Genomic DNA, 24,602 nt, shown 5'->3' on the forward strand with positions numbered 1-24,602 from the left:
TTCACCATCTCCTTTTTACCTCTCACAGAAACTTCATATATTTCTTCCTTTTTCTTAACCACTGTGCCTGGTACATAAGACAGTTATTTCACTTTGTATATATTACATTCTCACAAATTTCTTACATGTCTTTTTCTCCTGTTAGGCTGTGAGCCCAAAGATTCTTTCTTTCTTTCTTCTTCTTCTTTTTTTTTTTTTTAAATAAAAATCTTATGCACAGAAAAGAACAAGCAGGTGTGTGCAGAGTTGTTACTTCAGACCCTGAGACCAAGTCTGGCTCCTTCCTCTAACTTTTCCCAAAGATTATTTCTTATTTACCTCTTTATTTCTAGCGCCTAGCATGGAACCTCATGAATATTTGTTTAGTGAAGGATTGGATTAATAACTTCACCTACAATGTATAATGTTTGTTTTTATTTTTACTATTTTATGTTTATTAGGAGGCAAATTAATTTAGAAAAATAAACCTGATTCATATAAATTTTTTGTAGCTTTATTAGGGTGAAACTGCCTAGGTCCTGATTTTTGACTTGGCACTCTATGCTGCAAGGGATAGAATTCTCTGCTTCTAAAATGTATCAAATCCCTGATAGGGAGTTTTGATCAATATTCACCATGAAACTCATCTGTAGAATAAAATTTTTAATTTATAACTTGATATAAGGTAAATTTGCTAACAAGACAAGTAATTCTATTTACATCTGGTGATATGTGTGTGATACTAGATAAATCCAAATAGTTTCTTTTTTTTACCCCCTTTTAAAAAAAATTTAAATTCAATTAATTAACATATTAATCCAAATAGTTTCAGTCCTGTTTGTGTTTTTCCCTATCCATTTCTAGGTACAAGACATCTGCTTCAGCCATGACTGTCGCTGGGTTGTGGTTAGTACTCTCCGGGGTACTTCCCATGTTTTCCCCATCAACCCTTACGGTGGCCAGCCTTGTGTTCGAACACATATGTCCCCACGAGTTGTGAATCGTATGAGCCGTTTCCAGAAAAGTGCTGGGCTGGAAGAAATTGAACAAGAACTGACGTCTAAGCAAGGAGGTCGCTGTAGCCCTGTTCCAGGTCTATCAAGTAGCCCTTCTGGATCACCTCTGCATGGTAAACCTAATTTTTTCCTCTCTCCACTGACCCCTACCATCCTTCTCTTATTATCCTTACTTTTTGAGATATGGGATAAAATAATTAAAACATTTTTCCACCTCATCTGTTCATGCAAAGAAAAGATCTTAGGGTCATTCGAGAACATTTTTTTTTTTTTTAAAGATTTTTATTTATTTTTTTGACAGAGAGAGAGACAGTAAGAGAGGGAACACAAGCAGGGGGAGTGGGAGAGGGAGAAGCAGGCTTCCTGCCAAGCAGGGAGCTTGATGCGGGGCTCGATCCCAGGACCCTGGGATCATGACCTGAGCCAAAGGCAGGCGCTTAACAACTGAGCCACCCAGGCACCCCTCATTCGAGAACATTCTTAATTTATTAAGTCATTTAATAAACTGAAGCCAACATAGGAATGGTGATCTTTGCCATGCTAACTTTTTTAATATATAAGGCATACTTTGTGTCATATGTATGGAATATGAAGTTCAAGACTATTTTCATAAATTTATAGATTAAATCACATACCTATAGATTTTTTCCAGGAAACTCTGTCTTATCCAGAGTCGGTACTACAGTTCATTAAGAAATATTCATTGTTGGAGAGGAATAGTCATAAGTTGTGTATTTTAGAGCAGCATTTGCGTTTTTTTGTTTTTTTTTTTAAGATTTTATATATTTATCTGACACAGAGAGAGAGAGAGAGAGAGAACATAAGCAGGGGGAGAGGGAGAGATAGAAACAGGCTCCCCGCTGAGCAGGGAACCCGATGCGGGGCTTGATCCCAGGACCCTGGGATCATGACCTGAGCTGAAAGCAGCTGCTTAACCGACTGAGCCACCCAGGCGCCCTTTGCGTTTTATTTTAAAATACATCTTTTTGGGATTATGTTTGTGAAATTAATTCATGTTGTTCTGTGTAGGTTTACTTCATTTATTTCCATTGCTCTTACATAGTCCATTGTACAAATATGCTTCTACTTATTTATTTAACTATCCTTTTTACTACTGATGTTGATATGTATTTGATGGGTTTCTGGTGTTGGGTTATTATATGTAGTGATGCATTGAACATTTTTGCACTTGTTTCTTGTTGCAAATGTGTACTCATTTTTTAATGGAAATGCTGGGAGTGTATGTGAATCTTGACCTTGGAAGATAATATCAGAATGGTTGTGCCATTTTATTTCCACTGGAATGACAAAAAATTATTTGTTTACATTAAATGACATTTTTTCTAAAGCATTGCAGGTTCTCCTTGACAGATGACCAATTTAGGTTTCTAAGAATAGGGAATTTTATAGAGAGAGATTATGGTTACTACAGAAATCAATTTTTATTTATTCAGTTTATCTTAAATTTACATAACATAAAATTAACTATTTAGATGTTAACAATTCAGTGGCATTTAGTGCATTCACAATGAACCACCACTTCTAGTTAGTTGCAAAATGTTTTCCTCATCCAAGAAGAAAACCACGTGTTCTTTTTTTTTTTTTTAGGATTTATTTATTTATTTATTTGAATGGGAGAGGGAGAGAGCACATGTGTGGTGGGGAGGGATAGAGGGAGAGAGAGAGAGAATCTGAAACAGATTCCGCATTGAGTGCAGAGCCCGACGCGGGGCTCAATCTCACGATCCTGAGATCATGACCTGAGCTGAGACCAAAAGTTGGAGGCTTAACTGACTGTGCCACCCAGGTGCCCCAAAACCACATATTCTTTAAGCAGTTACTACCTATTCCTCTCCACCGAAGGCCCTAGCAACCACCAATCTGCTTTCCGTCTCTGTGGATTTACCTGTTCTGGATATTTCATATAACTGCAATCATACAATATATGACCTTTTGTTTCTGGCTTATATGATGTGGTATGTTTTTGAGGTCCGTCCACACTGTAGTATTTATCAGTACTTCATTCCTTTTTATGCCCGAGTAATATTCTACTGTATGTATATATCACAGTTTTAACTATTCTTCCAGTGATGGACATTTGGGTTGTTTCCACCTCTTTACTGTTTTGAATAGTGGTGTTATGAACATGGGTATGCAAGTATTTGAGTACTTCTGTAGATCTTTTGGCTATATACCCATCCTTATTTGTTTTAGCTTCTGCTTAAACATATATCTTTTTGTAATACCTAATCAACCCTAGATATGTATTTTTTGTAGGAAGTTTTAAGATAGACTGAAAACGTATGTAGGAAAATGGATCCTGGGGAGAAATTCTGTAACTCAAAAAAAATTTAAGACTTCTGTTTTCTCTTTAGATGATGCTTTATGCTTTGGCCCCATTATTTTTATAAGAACAGTTGTTATTTATTTTTACTTAATTTAACTAGTGACCCATGATCTTCGAGGTTGAAAATCTTTTAGAATCAGTCCTAGGTGATAACAGTCATTTTAAAAAAGCATTTGGAATTAAAAAAAAAAAAAAAGTTTAGTAAGCTATGGGATATTTGTATTTTCAGCCATTTGCAAGAAATATTACTTCAGAAATAATTACTTAAATTTTAGGTGTAACTATTTTGTCATATAATTAGCTCATAGTACAGGTTCTTTGAGGACCTTTCTCTTTGTGTTGAGTATTTTTCTCCAATTAAATTTCACCAGACACTTTATGGAGAAAGATTCAAAATGCATGTGGGGCAACTAGGTTGACCTGAGAACAGATATAATAGTAATAAATGAGGAAGGATTTTTAGTCCTCACATTTATATATATCCAGAAAGTCTTTTGAGCTTCTTTTTTCTTCCTGTTCTTCCTTCCCTATTAAGCTTACCACATACCAGGTTTTGTGCTAGGCTTTGGTTATAATGTACACAAAAATTTGAGGTAATCTCTGCTCTCGTGTATTATCTTCTAGTCCAGGGGAAAAGGCAGATATTAAATTTCTGTGAATAAATAATTTTCAGTGTATTTTTGTAGAAGGGTGCAAGGTGCCAATCAATTAAGGATTTGTCATTTGTGAAAGAACACATAGTTGAAGAGCAATACTCGATTTCTGAGTAAAAATGTATGATTTTCTCTCAGCTTGGTGATTTCACAGCTCTCTTCCTTTTCTTGCATGAAGCTAACAAGGCATCTCAGAGAAGAGATTATACCGTTTGACAGTACTGCTCTACTTCACAGACCTTTCGAAAGAAGGAATTTCAGGAGGCATTTTCCTCCTGATCACGTGTTAAAATTTTATTATGTTGGAATGTCACCCCATTATTCTGTATAGTATTTCTCATTTTTAAAGTGTAGATATTCAAGTGATGGTCATTTTTCTCCATGTCCTTTTTGTGTTTTACATGTCAAAACAAAATGGGTATTGTTGTTGGTTAGTTCTAAAAATGATGTATTTACAGTTTGTGTGGATAAACAGTCTGATGCTGGTCAAAAACAATGTAAACCTTTGAACAGGGAGGGATTCATCTTGAAAATGAATCATGCTTTGGCGGTATTACCGTTGTTTGTCTGTGCTCTTTTTAGCAAAGTAAAGGAAACTGTTAAATAACAGTTGATATAGGGATATTTCCTTTTTACTCTCTGGAGTCAATCCAATTTAGGTTAGGATTATTTTATCTATTTGCCTTTTTTTTTTTTAACAGAGGATGTTGATTTATTTGAAATATATTCTCTCTAAATATCTCCTTCATTTCCTATCTTGTTGCCTGGACTTTAGTCTCTCTGAGGGTTCTTAACTTAAGATCCATGAACATGCATAGGGAGAAATTACATCTTTGTGTTTACTATCCTCTAACCAAAATTAAGCATTTCTTTTTATTTTGAATATAGATAACACATGGCAGTAATATTAGTTGTATTTGTGACATTGTCACCAATAAAAACACATGTTTTCATATCACATTATATTTAAAAAATATGTATCTTGAAATGTTTTAAATTACTCAACATATTTTGAAATATGCTCATCATTGCTTGTTATATAATAATATGTTATATAATCATTGTTATATAATATTACTGATTTAAATATTTATTGCATATAATACTGTAGCAGAACTTAATTTTTAGACTATAATGATGGCTATGCTTCTATATATATAAAATTGTTTTTTTTTGTAATTCTATTTATTTTATTCCATGCATTTATAAGTATTATTCTGAAAAGGAGTCCACAGGCTTTTCCAGACTGTCCAAGTAGTCCTTGACACAAAAATGATTAAGAATACCTGATCATCATTTCTTACCTCATCTGTTTCAATAGCCTTCAACCTTTTATGACTATCACAAGCATTTCCTTTGTTAACCATAAATATGATCTTCCACTTTTCTGCTTAAAATCTTTCAGTGTCCCATCATTCTTTGAGAATGTTAGAGAAGATCCCACCTTACTTCTAACTTCTTGTCCCACCATACCTAGTTTTTTGTACCCTTCCCTGAATATGCCACATGTGTTCATTTCTTGGCGCCTTTCCTATTTATGTACTTTTCTCTATTTGAAGTAATTATCGCCCTCCCGCCTTGAGTGCCTACTAAAACCCCATTTCATTTTGAGCTAAGCTAAAAATACTACTTCATCTCTTAAAAATCTCTTGATGTTGTGTCATCTTTATCAGCCTTGACATTGGCACTCCGAAGACACCCTTAACATATTATAATATGCTACTTGCTCATCGACATGCCTGTGTCTCCCGTTAGATTGACCTCCATGAAGATAGGGTCTTTTCCTTGTTTGTATTTTGTATCTTGACACTTTGCGTAGTATTGGTAAAATGTAGACTCTGAGGCTTCGAGCCAAAATTTTCAAACATCTTTAGACATTCTAATAAAGACAATATAGATTTAAATCATTACTTGTCAGGATGAAGAGCTTTTCATTCATGGTAACATTGCTTTTCATTTGAACAGCTGTGAGATACATTCATTTATTCAACAACCACTAATTAATGTTTACTATGCCCGGGCACTGTTCCTGAGCCCTAGGAATTTAGCAGTGAACAAAGGAGGAAAACATCCCTGTTCCACGAAGCTAACTTTCTAGTGGAGTGATATGAACAGTGAACAGAATGAATTGGGAGGTAGCTTTATGTGCTATGGAGAGAAATAAAGAATGGAAGGGGGATCGCAATTTGAAATTAGAAAGCTTCCTCCAGGCTTTATTGAGATGGTAACATTTGAACAACCATCTGATGGAAATATGGGAGAAAGTCATGCAGGTATCTGGGGAACAAGTTCAAGGTAGAAGGAACAGCCAGTATAAAATCCCTGCACTGGGAATGTGCCTGAAGTGTTCAAGGAAAGGCAAAGAGGACAGTGTGGCTGAAGCTCAGTTTGCAAGGTGCATACTAGAAGATGAGGTCACAGAGGAAATGTGGTCAGATCATGTCAGCCTCTGACTTTTACTCAGAGTGAGACAGAGAAGCTGTGGAGAGCTTTGAGAAAAAGAGTGATGTGGTAAGCCTGTGTTCTAGCAGGATTGGAACAGAGATCTGTATTGAGAATTCAGTCTTAGCTTGACAAGGGTAGAAGCCTAGTGAGACTGGTTAGGAGAGTATTGCAAAAATCCAGGTGAGAGAAGACAAGGCTTAGACTGAATTGTTTATAATGGAGATTATGAGTAGTAAATTTTATTCTTGATACATTTTTGATGGTAGGGTCAACAGGATTTCTGGTATATGTTGTGTCGGGTATGAGAGGAGAGGAGTCAGGATGACTGGTAAGGCTTCTGGCCTGAGCAGCTGGAAGGACGGGGTTACCTTCAGGTGAAATGAAGAACACAGCGTTAAAGCAGGTTTGGGGATAGGGACAGGATCAGAAGTTCTGGACATGTTTAGTTTAAGATGTGTCTTTGACGTCCTAGTGATATTAAGTGGATACTTGGTCCTAGAAGTCTGGAGTTTGGTGGAAAGGACTAGGCTGAGGATAAATGTTTGGAAGGCATAAGTAAAGCCAAAAGCTAGATGAGATCATTTAGTGAGTTGAGTGAGTATGAAAAAAAAAAAAAAGAAGATGAAGATGTCCCAGGATTGAGCCCTGGGCCTTCCACCAGTAAGTAGCTAGTGACATAGAAGGAAAACCATACATGAGAAATCCTGGAGGCCAAATGAAAAAAATTTTTTTTTCTGAGAAAAGGGAGGGAACCATATGTCAAATTCTGCTGATAGGTCAATTAAGATAAAGACTGAGAAAAAGATAGAATACCATTAAATTTAGTAACATAGAGGACGTGCCTGGGATAAGAGCAGTTTGGTAGAGTTAGGGGCCTGATAGGAGTGGATTTTGGTAGGACAGGAAGAGAGAAATTGGGAAACCAGTATTGAGAAGTCTTTCAAGAAGCACTGATATAAAAGGGAGCAAGGAAATGGGGGAAAAGTTGGAGGGAAAAGAGAAGACTGCTGTTGTTTCTTTATAGAATCAGGAAGTGAGGATGGTGGTAGGTATTGGGAGCTTTAAAGAAAAGGGTCAGAAATTTGTCCTCTAGGACAACAGCATTTCTTCTACCAGTTAGTAAATTTGTGATGAATGAAGAAATCATTTCTTCCATTATTATTTATGCCCCATGCAAATTTAATGACTTGCCTTTGCTTTCCAGCTCGGACACCTTGTTCCTACCCCTGAACCGCTTTCTGCTTATTTCTTCAGGTAAATGATGAATGCATCTGTCAAGCTCAGCTCAGCTTATGATGCACTTTCTCGCTCTTCACATAAAGTGTTTAACTTTATGTATTTACTCTTTCTGTATGCTCTTTATCTGTACTTATTGCTTACTACTTTCTACCTTTTTTCTTCTTTTTTCGATGATCTCCATTACAAAGTTGTAACTGGCTTGGGGAGGCAGTTAGAAGACCTGGAGCCAGACTACCTGTGGTAGACTCTATCCCCTATGACTTCCTAACTCTGTAATCTTAGACAAGTTGCTTAATATACCCCTGCCTCAATTTTCTATCTATAAAATAGGGGGATAATATTACCTACCTTTACAGATTTACTGTCCAGATCACAGCAACTTTAAGTAGTGTTTGGTACATATCAAATCCTCAGTAAAAGATTAGCTGCTCTGATTACTGTTTATTATTGAGGGGGTATGCAGGACTGATTCATTTTTCATACTTTGGTGTAGTGCCAAATAAATCATTTGACAGAATAAAAGAATAATTTGACAGAATAAATGAATAAATAAATAATTTGACAGAATAAATGAATAATTCATGGAATAGTGAGTAAATGAAATATAATTGTGACTTTATTATGTAGAGGCTTTTATAGCATTATTGGACTCAATATTGATAAGTGGACCTTTTTTTAAAAGATTTTATTTATTTACTTGTCAGAGAGAGAGAGACAGAGAGAGAGAGCACAAGCAGGGGGAGCGGCAGGCAGAGGGAGAAGCAGACTCCCCGCTGAGCAAGGAGCCCGATGCGGGACTCGATCCCAGGACCCTGGGATCATGACATGAGCCGAAGGCAGATGCTTAACTGACTGAGCCACCCAGGCGTCCCGATAAGTGGACTTCTGATATTGTTTCTGAAATGAAGGGAGATACCAACACAAACCTGAAAGTACGAGCAGTAGCATTCCTTCTCTTGCATCTGTTTTTACTCATTTTAATATCCTACATCAGGAAATACAATTTGATTGATTTATTCACCTATTCTTGAGTCTTTGCATTTCTTTACTTTACAAACTAGTTTTCCAATATAGGTCCAGGAATATGGCATTCATTATGTGATAGGGCTCGCTTTTTTTTTTTTTTAATTTTTTTATCCTGCTGTTTCCATCGAGTTAACAGAGGGGTTTTGGATTCACTTCTGCAGTTGTCCAGAGTTTCCGGAAGTGTCTCCTTTCCCATCAACTCATTGTTCCTCAGGAGAGGAGTCCTCTTTGAGTCACAGCTTTTGGCATCTGAATTCCAGATTCTGCTTTTTCCAAATGGAGCTGGCTGATGAGAACGAGACCTCTAGAGGGGCCTCCAGGTTTTAGTGAAGCACTTTTAAATAACTGGTAGCATCACTTTTTTTTTTTTAAGCATCTGTAGGATGCATTCTTTTTACCACTCAGGAATTGTTTATAGCCTTTATTTGATGGTTTTGTAATTACTTGCTTTTGTTGATCAGTAGTTTTCTCAATACAGATCACATTACAATTGTAAATACAAAACAACCACACATTTCAGCCTTATATAGTTTCACCTACTTAAGACAATCAATAATAATGTGATGTTTCTTGACTTCTCTTTCCACAACACTGTTTACTTGTGGATTGAAGTTTCCATTTATGTTTTAATTTTTGCCAAGAAAAATCAATCATGTGAACCGTAGCTCTGCTTTAAATTTTATGCCTCATCTCACATAGAGTGTGTGTATATATATATATATATATATAGTATGTACACGTTAACTGGATGAAATCTTCTCTTCGGCTATCTTAGTTTACTACCTGGGTTTTTACTGGTTATGTGTACTTTATTGTTTTAGTTCAGATTGAAGTTTTGTTTCTAATTTGTTCTTGTTAGATCTAATAGTGTTCCTAGTGAATTTGTTTTCTTATAAGTTCTTTTATCATCCTTTTTACGATATTGCAAAATTACAATATTATGCTAGTCTTTACCCTTACTGTACACCAAAATCGTATGTATTTTAAATATTTTCATGTCACTTCCTATTGTTTCTCAGAGAGAGCAGATGAGTTCTTTAGGGAAAATGGATGGAAAAGAGAGACCTCATAATTAGTACCTTACTGAAAATAAGATGCTTTCATTTCAGAAGCACTAACTGAAGACACCATCTATTAAGTAAAGATAGCAAAGTTATTTTAATAGACTATTTTATAGAGCAGTTTTAGGTTCATAGCAAAATTGAGAGGGAGATTCAGATAGCATAGTTTTTGAGGTAAATAAAATGAGCTGTGGAGTATCTTTAAAAACTCTTATATTGCCTTTAAAATAAATGTTAAAAATGTAGTACTATAAAAAGGGATTGAACTCTGCTAGAACATTTTATCTTTTTGTCTATTTCATTTGGAATATGCCACATTGTTTCCCTGTGAAAATTTTCTCTTAAGTGCCACACAAGATGGTTAGCAATTGAAACTAACCTGGAATTTGTTCTTTTGTTTTTTACTGCTCATGAAATATATTCTCTCTCTCTTTTTTAGGTTGGCAAATCAAACTCCAGGTTTTTATAGTTTTGCTTTTAAATGGTTAATGACACATGCCTCTAGAGGGCGATCTTTTCTAAACTTTCCTATGATTGTAATCATGGCAACCCTGGCATGAACCTGGTGTGCTACGGATGTTGATGTCTTATAACATTTTATAATAACCTGGCTTCCTTTTATTATGTTTTCTATGATTTATTCCTCAAAGTCTTCTTAGAGAATCAGACTTGTGAAATATATTACTGTTAATTAAAATCCATTTTTAGTATTCCATCCAGATACCTAGCTTCTATGAATGAATTCAGGTAGTTGAGTGGAGGCAAACTTTTTAATCATTTGAATAAGTGGTGTCTGTATGTTCTAAAAATTCCTTTCTTCGATTCTCTATGTATTGCTGTTCAAGGACTTGTTATCTCCATACTTTATGGGACCAGAGTGATTAAACTCTACCATTGAGGCATTATTAGAGTATCTCTGTTTCTCTTTTCTACATTGATTGGTGTTTTGTTGTTTTTCTTTACCTATTTAATGTAATTTTTATCAAAGTAATATATTTATTGTAAAAGTCAAATAAGACCACAATTTTACAATGAAAAATGGCACTGTCTTGCCCCACCCCTTTCCATTCTTAGGTGTCATTCCCCAGAGGCTTCTTCTTTCCATTCTTCATAGTTTCTTCCTTGCTGTTTTCTTTTTTGCCCCTTTCTGGAAATCATGTTAGTTGGATGATGGATCTCCGACATTGAACTGTCACTTCCTTTTCTATTTTTCTGTTTGTCTTTTTGTTTTACTTTATGAGAATATCCCCAACTTTGTCTTCTAACCTTGTTGTATTTTTATTTCTGCAACATATTTTAGAATATCCTTTTCTCCAAATGATTTTTTTTCTTATGACAGCCATGTCTTTTTTTATAGATGGAATATTCTTTATCTCTTTGAGATATAGATACAATTTTAGAGGCATTTTTTTGCTTCTTGCATTATCTCTATTTCATATGAGTTCCTTTTTCAGTTTTTTTTTTTTTTTAAGATTTTATTTATTTATTTGAGAGAGAGAATGAGAGACAGCATGAGAGGGAAGAGGGTCAGAGGGAGAAGCAGACCCCCCGCTGAGCAGGGAGCCTGATGTGGGACTCAATCCCGGGACTCCAGGATCATGACCTGAGCCGAAGGCAGTCGCTTAACCAACTGAGCCACCCAGGCGCCCCCTTTTTCAGTTTTTTTGTTGTGATCATTATCTTTCCTATTAGGACAGTGGTCCTCAACCCTGATTGTACATTATAATTTACCCCAGGTAGATTTAAAAAGTACTGATGCCTAGGCCCAGCCTCAGACTGATTAATCCAAAATATTGACCTGAACGTCTAGGAATCCTTGGCAATCATTCTGTTTTTTGTTTTTTTTGGACTTGGTGATCATTCTTATTTTTATTTTATTATTGAAATGTTATTATTTATTAATTTACTTCATTATTTTATTTTTATTCAGCTGATCACCACATCCATACCAAAGAGCCTATTGGAAGTTCTTTGAGCATGAGTAGGTCATGCCAGCTTCTAGTTCCCACTGATCCCTCAGGTGGGACTGGCAGTTGTATTAGGGAACCCCCAGTCAATAGTATTTGTAGATCTTTTCACTTAGACTGGTCAGTTTTCCCAGAAAGGAATCTTCTGTTTGGGGTGGGTCTGGGGGGGGTGGGGGTGGAGACTTTCTGACAGTCAACCTAGAAGTCAGTTTTCAGGGATTTGAGAGTTCTATTACTTCAGTCTAGTGATTAGAATAACAAGAGGATTTGAAATACCTATTTGCCTGTTACCATTGCCTTACTTCCACTGAGGAAGACAATTATGTAAGAAATTCTGGCTCAGATTCCATTGAAACAGTTTTTTCAAAATTTGGTTTTAGAGGGGCACCTGGGTGGCTCAGTCGTTAAGCGCCTGCCTTTGGCTCAGGTCATGATCCCAGGGTCCTGGGATCGAGCCCCGCATCGGGCTCCCTGCTCAGCAGGGAGCCTGCTTCTCTGTCTACCACTCTGCCTACTTGTGCTCTCTCTCTGTCAAATAAATAAATAAAATCTTAAAAAAAAAAAATTTGGTTTTAGAAAAAAATGGAGAGGGAGAAGAGAGTAGAAATTAGACTTCTTAGGATACATAATGACCAGTGTCTGAATGATTGACCCAAATAAACAGATTTAGAAATTATCAGAGTTGGGAGTAGCAGCCATGAGTACTCTTGAACTTAAAATCTGAGCAGGAAGTAAAAATCTGATTGCTGGCTCATAGTTCATAAGCTACAAAAGGGTAGGGAGAGTGGGGTTAGGGCTGTGGCAGGGTTACACATACTGAGAAATAGAAACTATTATGGTTCTTAGCATAATAGTTCTTAGCATAAAATGATGCTTAGAATTTGGAGGAGGATGAGAAAAGGAAAGGGATTTAAGGTTCATTGAAAGAGTTATTAACATTGGATGATGTGTTTTTGCAGGTGAGAATATTGAAGCTAGAATGAGGCACAGGAGTGAAACTATTTCCGAATGGATAGACTGGAATTAATGTGGGCATTGTTGTTGTTGGCAGCTTCAGAAGAGACAGGCTATTCTGTTTTCATTCTTAGTAGGGAATGCTTAATGAATGTTCAATAATATTTCACTCTTGCCTAATTTTGGAGTGGATTGAAGTGTGTCCACATTTGATAAAATCATGGATAAGAGAAAATATAAAATGACAGTACTGATAAATGAATATGGTTTTTGGCAATGATCCAGGTGATTAAGAAAAAGTGTTTCTGCTAAGGCAGGAGAATTACAGGGAAGGATATGGTGCCCGGATATGGTCATAGTATCACTCTTCTTTGTGGTTCTCACTCTCAAAGACTTTCTATCAAGGGAGTTTTTATGTACACAGGTAAATTCCTGGTCTTGCTTTTGGAAAAATAAGTTTTGAAAACAAGGACTTGAACAGTTTATTAACACTTATATGATGTACTTTGGGGTTTTTTTTTTTTTTTGGGTGAACTGTTCTTTCACAAATTGTTGATAATTTAGGCAGCTAAATTGGGTATGGGTTTCCTGTTTTCTTCTTGAGCAGGACATGTAAGCATATTTTGATAGAAAGATATTTAAATGTTTTTAAGCTGGAAATAAAATATATGTGAATATAAAAGGTTTTATCTTCCCTGCTGTCAAAAATGCTGACTTGGCCCTTTTGCACTATACTCCCAACTTTGTATGGTTGTTAAAATCTGTTGCTCTTTCCCATCTGAAGGAAATGCATCTTTGACACTTCTCATGACCTGAGTCATGATGCTGAAATAGAGCCAGAAAATATCCTTAACAGTCATGGGTAAAAAGAAGGAAAGCTTCTGTGTGGTGGGGGTGGGGAACGGGAAGGACGTTGTAGGGAGAAGGGCATCTTTGCTATTGATATTCCAGTTTACATCTTTTTGATTATTAGGAAAGTTGCTTACGTTTTACTGCTGTGCTGTCAACAGAAAATACTTTGATTTATATTTAATTTTTCCTGAAGTATACGATGTTTATTTGAAAAAGGCAAGTTTTGCAAATGTTGAATTAAGTCATTTTGAATCCTCCAAGTCTGAAACAAATGCGTCTTAAATCTTGCAACTTATTTAATATTTTGTTTTGTTTTGTGTTTGTTTTTATTTCAGAGCCAACTCCCAATTCTTCCACATGCTATATGTTCAACAGTTTTAGTAATAAAGTTGTATTTGTTGAATGATGCAGATAAGTTTATGTATTTTTTTTTCCTTTGGATAACGAAGTTCATCCTTCTGTTTGCTCTGCTGACATGATGCAAAATTCATTGTGAGATAAGGATGGGGGATATGGGCATAGTATATTTTCAAAAGAATTTCAGTGAGGATTTATTTACACTTTGGGAAATTCATGGAACCCCAAATTTGGTCTAAGTGATGCTAGATTGTGGAGATTTTTCACCAGGTTTAAAAGTCTACACTTCTGAGCGCTTAATCTTAAAACGCTATTTGAGCTTGTTTCGGAAGAGTGGGAAATTTTGAGGCTGCTTAACTGTATTAGATTTAGGACTAATTTGAATCTTAAAGTGAAAGACCCAGGAGTCTTTTCTTTTACTCTCCTTACTTATAAGAGTTTGCTTTGTCATCCCTAGTGTTAAATATAGTCTATTTACTGTTTTGTTTGGTTTTTCATTGTTGTAAGAGTAGCAGGCAATCGTAATGTTTAAAATGAATTAAAACTTGCTCAAATTTATTAAATATTAAGAGTACCAGCTCTTATAAGTTTTCATCTCAAATCTCGGAGCGCTCCAAGAACAATAAACTAATGAATTTCCCACCTGGGGGGGATTTTTTTCATTCATTTTATAAATTTGGGTTGGCTGTGTGATTGAGACTAAATTGCAGAGAGAAATGTAGGCAAAAGATTTTCCTACAATACATTTCAGAAATGCCTGTCCCATATACCTTACTTTGTCTCTGAAACTTTTCAGACATATTTCTTAATTTTCCCCTGTTTGTATTCTTGCATCTTATAAACGATGTTACTAACTCTTGATCTCATCTCCCTGTCCAGGCTTATTTTTACATTCCAGGACTCCTTATTCTAAGCATGCTGTGGTATATTTTCAGTGTAGCTTAGGTTGTTCTTGCTGTATATGCAGTTTAGCAACAATTCGTTCCTTTTGATTTTTAATTTTTAGCTTTCAACTTTTTAAATTTAATTGACTTTATTTTAGATTTAAGGAAAAAAAATAATCAGACTTACATATGATAGCTGTGAGCACATTAAGATAATAAACTGGTGAAAATGTATTCAGACTACAAAGGAAAACCACCTCACAGATTTTTAATTATTTATAAACATAAATTTGTGTAAATATATAAGAAATAAATTTATAAATATTGAGTAATTAGTAGCATTTCAGTTCTCCAGAACATGAAGTTTTAATTCTCCTGATGTGTCATAAGCACTAGCGCAGATCTCCATGCAGGCTACCTTGTATGTAGTGGGATGAAGTGATGACGAGGTCATGAAAAACCTCAGCCCCCATCTTGCAAAAAAAAAAAAAAAAATTGCTCTCTTGTTTCTGGTCGGTTTGTGGGAGACTCCTCTTACCTTCTTACCTTCCCCCCCTTTCCCCCAAATACCTATGTCTGTGTAGCCACGAACTGTTTAGTTGAAGAGCGACAAGTGTTTTTGCTTGAAATGCATAAAAATTTGCAGTATTTTTATTTCATCATCTGTCACTCCCCCCAAAAAATGTTACAGGGAGACACAAGTCAATGCCCAGTGAGAATCGCCCTTGAACTCTTTTTCTGTCTTGAACTTTGTCACTGTAAACTGTTTGGTTGTTGTTAAGCATCTTTTAAAAAGATATGTGTATATTATTCATTTTCTTCTAATTGTGTGTTCTACTCTCCTTGGCTCCTGTGAACAAGCATTGCTTCCGCCCAGTTTGGTATGTGGGTCAGAAGTCACTGTTCCTCACCAGGGCACTGCTGCTTCCTTTTCCTACTTGAGTAGATTACAGATTATACTGGAATACGCCTGAGAAAAGGTCAAAAAGGAGGGTGAAAGTCCTGGAACCGCAGCTGGGAAGCTTGTCGTTCTCATCTAGGAAAAGGGGAAAAAAAAAAACAACAAGAGAAAGAGAGAACAAAATAGAGAAATAGAGACTCCCATCCCAACCAAAACAACCCACATTCAGGAAATTCCCATTTGCACAGGATACTTTTTATATACTCTGAAAGGATTTTATTTGGTTCTGATTAAATAATTATCGAGTGTTTGGCTGAGAAAGCTTTAATGTTAAATTAGATGGCAAGCGAGAGCTAAGCAGTGTTTTTAACTTTTCAGAGCCCAGACTTCCAGCGATTGTTTCAAAACAAGCTACCATTGTGCTCTTTTTGACAGAGTCAAGAAGTCGGGAGCTTTTCAACTACAGAGTTAACTTAGTTAAACTCACAGGTATATTTTGGATTTTTATCCCTGTCAGTTCCACAGCAGGATATTAAAAGCAGACCAAAAGTTTTGGTCGTCTGTGGAAAGCAAAAAAGCATGCGTGTGCGTGCGCATGTGCACACGCCCCCTACAAACTCATTACCTGGTTTTTATTTGGAAAGATATGTAGGGGATAGAACGTCTATATGAGGTCTGAGAGCAGGGAAATCGTTGGAACGAGAACAATAATAATGGGATGTTTGGGAGTGGAGGTCTTCCTATGGAATTGCCTTCTTGGGGGTGCCAGGTTGTTACATGGACATTGGCTTTCAGTGGGCATCATCAATCCAATTACAAAATGTAATAGTTGAAAATATTAGCAGACCAAGGACACTGACGGGGAGGCTTCTATCCTAGACCAAGCGTGATCTTGTAGATGAGTGTGGAGAGGTGATGAGAAGAGAATTTGATGCTCTTGTAGGAGTCTAACATATAGGAAAGTTTCTTACAGTTAACTTGCAGAAAAATGGAGTACCTGGAGTGAATAAGGTCTGTGTCCATGATAAGGATCAACAAGTGAGAAGAAAATGCAGGCCTCCTAATCACAGTGCTTTCCCATAGGGTACCATCAACACTGCCTCATGTCTTTTTGCTTTTTCACAACTGTATCTTTGCCATTTTGTATTTATCCCTGCATCCCTAATGACAGCAAAAGACAATGCTCCTTTATCCTCCAAAAGCTCCACTTGGTTTGCTTCATTCCATTATAGTTCCTAGTCTCTTACACCTTCTGTTCCTAGAAGACTCCTTTGACCACCACTGGCAACAGACTGTAAGTTTGTGCTTCTAGAAACCTACCCTAAAAAGTTTTTTCTTTCTCACCGACGGGATACTGTTTTAAGGTACTTTCTGATCTACAGCTCTGATCCCTTGATTGCCTGATGTCATTTTAACTGCTTTTATTCACCTTGGTTCACAGTATGGTAGGATAGGGAAATGTTTTAAAGTAGGGGAGGAGGCATATAATTATATTTATGTCTTACTTCTTGGTTGCATTTAAGAAGAAACGTATGCACTCACAGATACACTGACATTAACTTTAATGTTTAGCCTAATCTGAAATGGTCAACACGTTCGGGATCTTGCTGGCCGCAGAAACTTCGTGACGCTGGCACTCTGCCACATTCACATGTTCTCACATCACTGCATTCAGAAGCTAAGAATACCAGCCTGGCAGCTTCTGCGGAGAGGGTAAAGATAAAACAGAAAGGAGTCTAGCTTTGCAACCGCATTACCTGAGAGCTGTTGCTGATGTCTTTTCCACAAATGTTCACGTTTGTCAAAGCCCAGTAAATCTTGCAAAGTTTATTTTCCTTGTAGCATCTGTGTTTTATAAGGGGTCTTTTAATTTGTTTTTACTTTGTCTGCAGGGATTTCTTTTGTCCGGAGTTTTCAGACTCTGTCTTTTTTTTTTTTTTCCTGTGGAAGTGAGTCCATTAATGATGACTGGTTTGGGAATATGCCTCTCTGCAAAGCTGACCTGACAAGCTGTTCCTTTAGTGCAGCAACAAAGCCCATTGTTATTTTGTCTCTTTACTTTTATCCTCAACTTAATCCATTTTTCCTCTGTGTTTTTATAGTGTAGAATGTCTGGGAAAACGTACTTGGGGACAATGCCTAAATGATAAGATGGCATTTTGAAGTTAGCAAAACTTCTAGTAAGCACCTTATACCAAGTCAACTTGACACACAGACAGTGGTGCTATGTATGTGTTAGCGTGGGGATGGAGAGTTCCTCAGTATAAGGTACCCGCAGGTATTCTTCTGACAGAAGGTAGAAGGAAAAAAAAAAAAAAAAAAGAGCACATGAGGTTGTTTTCATGACTCCTTTTTCAAAAATGCGAACTTGTTCAAGTAAACACAGAAAGTCAGTGGTTAAACCCCAATGTGAACTGTTCTGGTTTCGTGCTTTGTATTCTAACAATAAAAACAATAATAATTTAACAAATAAACAACCAAAAACAACAAAATATCATAGCTTTAAGCATCAAGGGATGTTTTATAGATTCTGATTTTTAAATGATTTTCTATTCCCACATAGAATTCCTGCTTTAATTTATTGAGAAACCATTTTGTTGGAACTTGGGATTTTTTTCTCCCAAGAGAACTCTGTCTATCTTGGGGACTGGTAAACCTCTAAAGGATCAAAGCTCTTGTGGATTTGGATAAAGACCCAAAAGCCTAAGGCTTATAGAAGTTTATCTATATAGAGTAAGCCCAAAAAACTGGGATGAGAGTCTTAGAAGGGCTTATTTTCTCATGAGATTTTTGGGACTTCCTCTGTTTGGATGTGCCAGAAATACTGTGAGAATATCCATTCTCATGGCATTTGTCACTTACAGGTCTTGTCCCAGCTGGAATTCAAAAGTATAATGGTGTGTGGAAATATTATATGTATTTTAAGGTTTCATGAATCTCACTAAAACTCCAGTTAAACCACCTCTGCTATTTTCATTGTACTTATACAATTAAGAGAAAGGTATAGTAAAGAACAGTTAGTGGAGATGACATTTAACATTTGTATAGTGACTCTTCATTGATCTTGGACATTTTTAATTTCGCTATTACTATCCTATATATGCCTGAGAGGTGGAGCAAAGATCTCTCTCTGTCCAAAGGGAAATTGAAGGATAAAACAGAAGGACAGACTTAATCCTCATCCAAGACTTGGGATACTACAAGTTTCTTCCTGCTGAACTTCATTATATTAAGAGGCTTTAGGCCTAATGAAAAAATCCTGGCTTGGAAATTTAGGCTTGATATAACCATAAGGAAGTGTCTGAAGATCTGTTCAAAAGTTATCAAGTCTAGGCTCCTGCTTAGTCAACATGAGACTAAGCAGAATAGCTAAAGCCATGGATTCCAGCAGCTGGCTATCTTCTGAAGTTTTGTGTCCCCTCCAAAATGAATTTTTTTCTATAGATCATGGGGCTGTATTTTCCTGTGCTTCCTGGACATGGGAAAAATATATTTATTTCATTCATTCGGTAAACTGTTGAGCTGTCAACAATTAGTAAGATACTGCCCCTAGTCTGGAAGAGTCTCCAGATTTCCTGGAGGATAAATCTGGAGGTTTGTTAGTTCTAGCTGCATTTTCAAAGAAAATCCATGACATGAGGGATAGAGGAAAATTATTTTTAACCAAAGACTTTGAACACTTGAAAAGGGGAGGAAAGGATCATTATAATTTTTTTATTAAAGATTTTATTTATTAGAAAGAGAGAGCAAACTCACAAGCAGGGGGAGCAGGGAAGTGGGGGGCCAGGCTCCGTGCTGACCAGGCAGGACTCGATCCCAGAACCCTGGGATCATGACCTGAGCTGAAGGCAGACACTTAACTGACAACCACCCAGGTGCCTCTAGGGTCATAATTTTTGTGTGTTTAATTTATTGAGTATGAACTTTCATTTTTAAATTTGGTATCTTTAATCTGTATTTTTTTACATGTAGCTCCCTTACGTGTCAGCTAATGATATTTCTCGTCTAAGCCAGTTCCCTCATTTTACTAACCGCTGATGTTCACACATCTTTCATCTTATCCTTTATTTTCTACTTGAAAAGCAACAGTATAAAGATACAGGTTTCTTCCTCTGCGCTTAAAATTTGTATACCTGTCTTCTAAGTTGTCCCTTTAAAACAACAATGAAAATGTCTCTCTTTTTTTTTGTTCCTGAAACATTTTGCAAATATCTTTGTTACCATGTTTTTCCCATTGTAAATTTTTTGCTTATATACTTTCTGTCTCATTATGTTATGAACTCTTTAGGAGGCCCTTGGACTTACTCATCCAGGACTAGAACAGGGCCTCATACTGATAAGGCTCAAAAAATGTCAAGTGAAAGCATGAATATTGATGAAACCTGTGTTTGGTACACTATCTCATCTTGATGTCTACAGACGTCAAAAGAATGTCTTCATTTCAGCCTCCAAAGTTCTTAAATCTGTGTTCTATATCCATTGCCTTGATCATCTCCTGTCAACATTTCCTTTACTTATCCCTTTCCACCTGACTTTCCCACCTTTTGGCTGAAACGACCCTACTGAAGATTACCAGAGTTAGTAAGCTCTCTCTGAGTTCACCTTCCTGAACCTTGTCACCCTTGAGAGTTTTGTTAATCCATTTATTCTTTCATTAAAGCTATTTTTATAAATTGCTTGCCATGTCCAATAAAATATAAGACAGATGATACCCCTATGTGAACATAAATCTACCCAATTTACTTTACTTTTTCAGATGGGCTGGGTGTTGGAGGCTACATCATAAACACAGACAGCGAGAGTAAATGACCGCAAACTTGGGTGTTGCTTGACCCAATACAGTAGGGGACTGAGAGGGATAGGTCTGAAGCACCTTGTAATGTTCTTTGGAGGTTGCACTTCATCCTGGTGGGCCAGTGAAGGGTTTTAAGTTATGGCTAACTAAATCACAAGATTTGGAGCTTCTCAGTGAATCACTTCATTTTTCTAGGCCGCTCATCCTATCCATAAAGTTCAGTGATCTCAAAATCTGTACTGTTTCCTTGCTAAAGAATTTACCTAAGTTCCTGCTCCTCTGGCTCAATTAAAAAGTTCTTTTAAAACTGAAATCATTTTGGGCGCCTGGGTGGCTCAGTCAGTTAATCGTCTGCCTTCGACTCAGGTCATGATCCCGGGGTCCTGGGATCAAGTCCTGCATCGGGCTCCCTACCCAGTGGGGAGCCTGCTTCTCCCTCTACCCACCCTCCCCTGCTTGTGATCTCTCTCTCTCTCTCACTCTCTCTCAAATAAATAAGATCTTTAAAAAAAAAAAAAAAACCAAGGGGCGCCTGGGTGGCTCAGTTGGTTAAACGACTGCCTTCGGCTCAGGTCATGATCCTGGAGTCCCGGGATCGAGTCCCGCATCGGGCTCCCTGCTCGGCGGGGAGTCTGCTTCTCTCTCTGACCCTCCCCCTCTCATGCTCTCTCTCTCTATCTCATTCTCTCTTTCAAATAAATAAATAAAATCTTTAAAAAAAAAACAAAAAAACCCCAATCATTTTATCTTCCTACTGCTTTCCATTATAATCTTCTCCTCTAGTTAGAGATTCCTTACTATTGCTCACAAATGTGGCATCCCTTTACACTCTCTGCTATTTATGTCATCCCTCATGCTCAGAATATTTCTTCTCTTCTACTCATATCCATATGATTTTGTGCATCTTTCAAAGCCTAGGTTATGTCCCATCTGCTCCATGATCTCTTCTCCAAATAGTTGATCCCACTCGTACTTATCTTTTAGTACTAGGCAGTTGGCATTGAAATTATTCCTGTTTCATGCATATTAGACTATAAGCTTCATGATAACAAGGAATGCAAGTCTTCACAGCATGTAATCTTGGGCTAAGTTACTCAACAAATATTTGACTACTAGTTGTGAAATGTGTGTGTTATAAACAGTCCTTGAATTTCATTAGCTTGTGACATTTTAGTGCTACAGTCTGATTTCAGATTCAAATTAGTATTACTGTAGTTGACTAATGGTGAATTTTGCATCTATTTACATCTACACTGGTTTAAAGAGTGTCATAACAAATCACTTTGAACAATTTAACTATAAAAACATTTTTCTGTTATTCCTCTATAAATATCAAATACTGTAATGGGATTCCATTTTTCATATTACCTATAAGGTTCTGTGTTGTGTGAGTGTAGATATTATTGTGTAATTTATTAAATGGCTTAAAGCATCTTATGTACATTCTGATTGTTGCCTTTTATTATCCCTATAGTAGGGTAGGGTCACTTCAGTTAACTTTAATGTGAATTCTGATTTGGAAATTGGGGAGAGAGAGATAAGTACTTGTGTGCATTTCTTATCTTATTTTGCTGAAGAGATATCAAGTGTTTAACTTGATTATTCCATAGATTTGTGTTCCCCCAAACAAGTCATACTTGGTTAAGCCATTATGCTAACTCTGAAGATACTTTCATCTTGTAATGATTTTTTTAAAAAGAGCTTCTTACCTTTCTACTACCTCTGAAGCTACCATTTGCTACAGTGTGGTAGTTCCCCCCCTATACTGAATCCATGCTGTTTTAAAAGTGAATGTCTTTCAGAGAACACAGGCAGTAACTTCTTTGACATCAGCCATAGCAACTTCTAAGTATGTCTCCTGAGGTGAGAGAAGCAAAAGCAAAAATGAACTATTAGAACTATCTCAAAATAAAAAGCTTCTGCACAGCGAAAGAAACAGTCAGCAAAACTAAAAGGCAACATACAGAATGGGAGAAGATATTTGCAAATGACATATCAGATAAAGGGTTAGTATCCAAAATCTATAAAGAACTTACAAAACTCAGCACCCAAAAACCAAATAATCCAATTTAAAAATGGCCCGAAGACATGAATAGACATTTTTCTAAGTGGTGCTCTACATCACTTATCATCAGGGAATACAAATCAGAACTACAATGAGATATCACTTCACACTTGTTAGAATGGCTAAAATCAATACAAGAGACAACAAGTATTGTTGAGGATGTGGAGAAAGGGGAATCTTCTTGCATTGTTGGTGGGAATGCAAACTGGTGCAGCCACTCTGGAAAACAGTATGGAGGTTTCTCAGAAAGTTAAAAATAGAACCACCCTACAATTCAGTAATCACATTACTAGGTATTTACCCAAAGAATACAAAAATACTAAGTCAAAGGGATATATGCACCCTGATGTTTATAGCAGCATTATCTGCAATAGCCAAATTATGGAGACAGCCCAAGTGTCCATCAATTGATGAATGCATAAAGAAGATGAATCATTGAACACTACATCAAAAACTAATATTCTGGCTAACTGAACATAAAAAAATAGTAATAACAAAAGATGTGATATATATACAATGGAATATTACTCAGCCATAAAAAGAATGCAGTCCTTGGGCGCCTGGGTGGCTCAGTCATTAAGCGTCTGCCTTCGGCTCAGGTCATGGTCCCAGGGTCCTGGGATCGAGTCCCACATCGGGCTCCCTGCTCAGCGGGGAGCCTGCTTCTCCCTCTCCCACTCCCCCTGCTTGTGTTCCCTCTCTCACTGTGTCTCTCTCTGTCAAATAAATAAATAAAATCTTAAAAAAAAAAAAAAAGAATGCAGTCTTGTCTTTGCAGCCACATGCATGGAGCTAGAGAGTTTTATGCTAAACAAAATAAGTCAGAGAAAGACAAATATGTTACGATTTCACTCATATGTGGAATTTAAGAAACAAATCAAATGAGCAAAGGGAAAAGAAAAGAGAGAAAGAGGCAAACTAAGAAACAGACTTTTAACCGTAGAGAATAAACTGATGGTTACGAGGGGGGGGGGCATGGTTAAATAGGTGATGGGTATTAAGAAGGGCACTTGTAATGAGCCCTGGGTGATGTGTGGAAGTACTGAATCACTATATTGTACACCTGAAACTAATATTACACTTTATGTTTACCAATGGGAAGTTAAATAAAAACTTAAAAAAGAGAAAAAAAATAAATGTATTTCAGGATGTCATTTAGAAGTAAGATATTCATTAGGATCTTTTGGGGGGTATTTTTTTTTTTTAATATAAATTTGTCTCCTTAATTCAAATTAGTAAAAAAAAAAAAGTGTGTGTTTACTGTTGCTGTTGTTTATAAAATACCATATTTATTGTTAACCACAGAACCAGGGCAGGTAACTTTTATAAGAAGTCAAGAACAATGATTTGAAAATAACATTGGGTTAATCAGGTGTTTTCTGTATGGAAGAGTTGTTGAATTATAAACACTGGAGTCATTTTTATAACATGAAAAATGTGGAAATTTTTCTATGAAGTTTCTGTATAAGTGCATGAATTACTAAGAATCACTATAGAGCTACGGTAATAAAGAAAATGTGGTATTGGTGAAAGGATAGACACATGGATCAATGGAACAAAATCTAGAATTAGATCCATGTAAACATGGTCAGTTGATTTTTGACAAAGATGAAAAGGCAATTCAATGGAGAAAGGACCATCTTTTTAATGGTGATGAAACAAGTGGACGTCCAATTTCAAAGCAATGAACCTCAACTCGTACCTCAGTCCATATACAAATATTAACTCAAAATGAATCATAGTCTACTCTTGCCACTCCTATTCAATATTGTACTGGCAGTTGTAACCAGGGCTTTTAGGCAATAAAAGAAATAGAAGTCATCTGGACTGGAAAGGAAGAAGCAAAACTTTCTTCTCTGGGGATGACATGATCATGTGTATAGAAAATCCTAAGGAATCCACAAAAAAAAAACCCAAAAAACAAAACTGACATAAGCAGGTTCAGCAAGTTTTAGGGTACAAGATCAATGTACAAAAATTGATTGTATTTCTCTACATTGGCCATGAACAATCTGAAAAGTGCAATTAAGAAAAGTCTTTTTACAAGTCGCATCGAAAAAA

At 36.5% G+C, this 24,602-nt stretch overlaps 1 protein-coding gene across 10 annotated transcripts in view; it reads left to right on the plus strand.

Moving 5' to 3' along the window:
• BCAS3 (BCAS3 microtubule associated cell migration factor) overlaps positions 1-24,602 on the plus strand; it is a 598,224-nt gene that overhangs the window by 239,223 nt on the left and 334,399 nt on the right. For all 10 annotated transcript variants that reach the window (XM_035026671.1, XM_035026672.1, XM_035026670.1 and 7 more), the window contains exon 15: positions 844-1,108. In XM_035026671.1, coding sequence (XP_034882562.1) covers positions 844-1,108 — 265 coding nt within the window. The remainder of the gene's footprint in view (positions 1-843; positions 1,109-24,602) is intronic.

The sequence above is a fragment of the Mirounga leonina genome, unplaced genomic scaffold, assembly GCF_011800145.1.
Source record: "Mirounga leonina isolate KUSES-001 unplaced genomic scaffold, KU_Mleo_1.0 Mir_200, whole genome shotgun sequence".
In the NCBI taxonomy this organism is placed as follows: Eukaryota; Metazoa; Chordata; class Mammalia; order Carnivora; family Phocidae; genus Mirounga; species Mirounga leonina.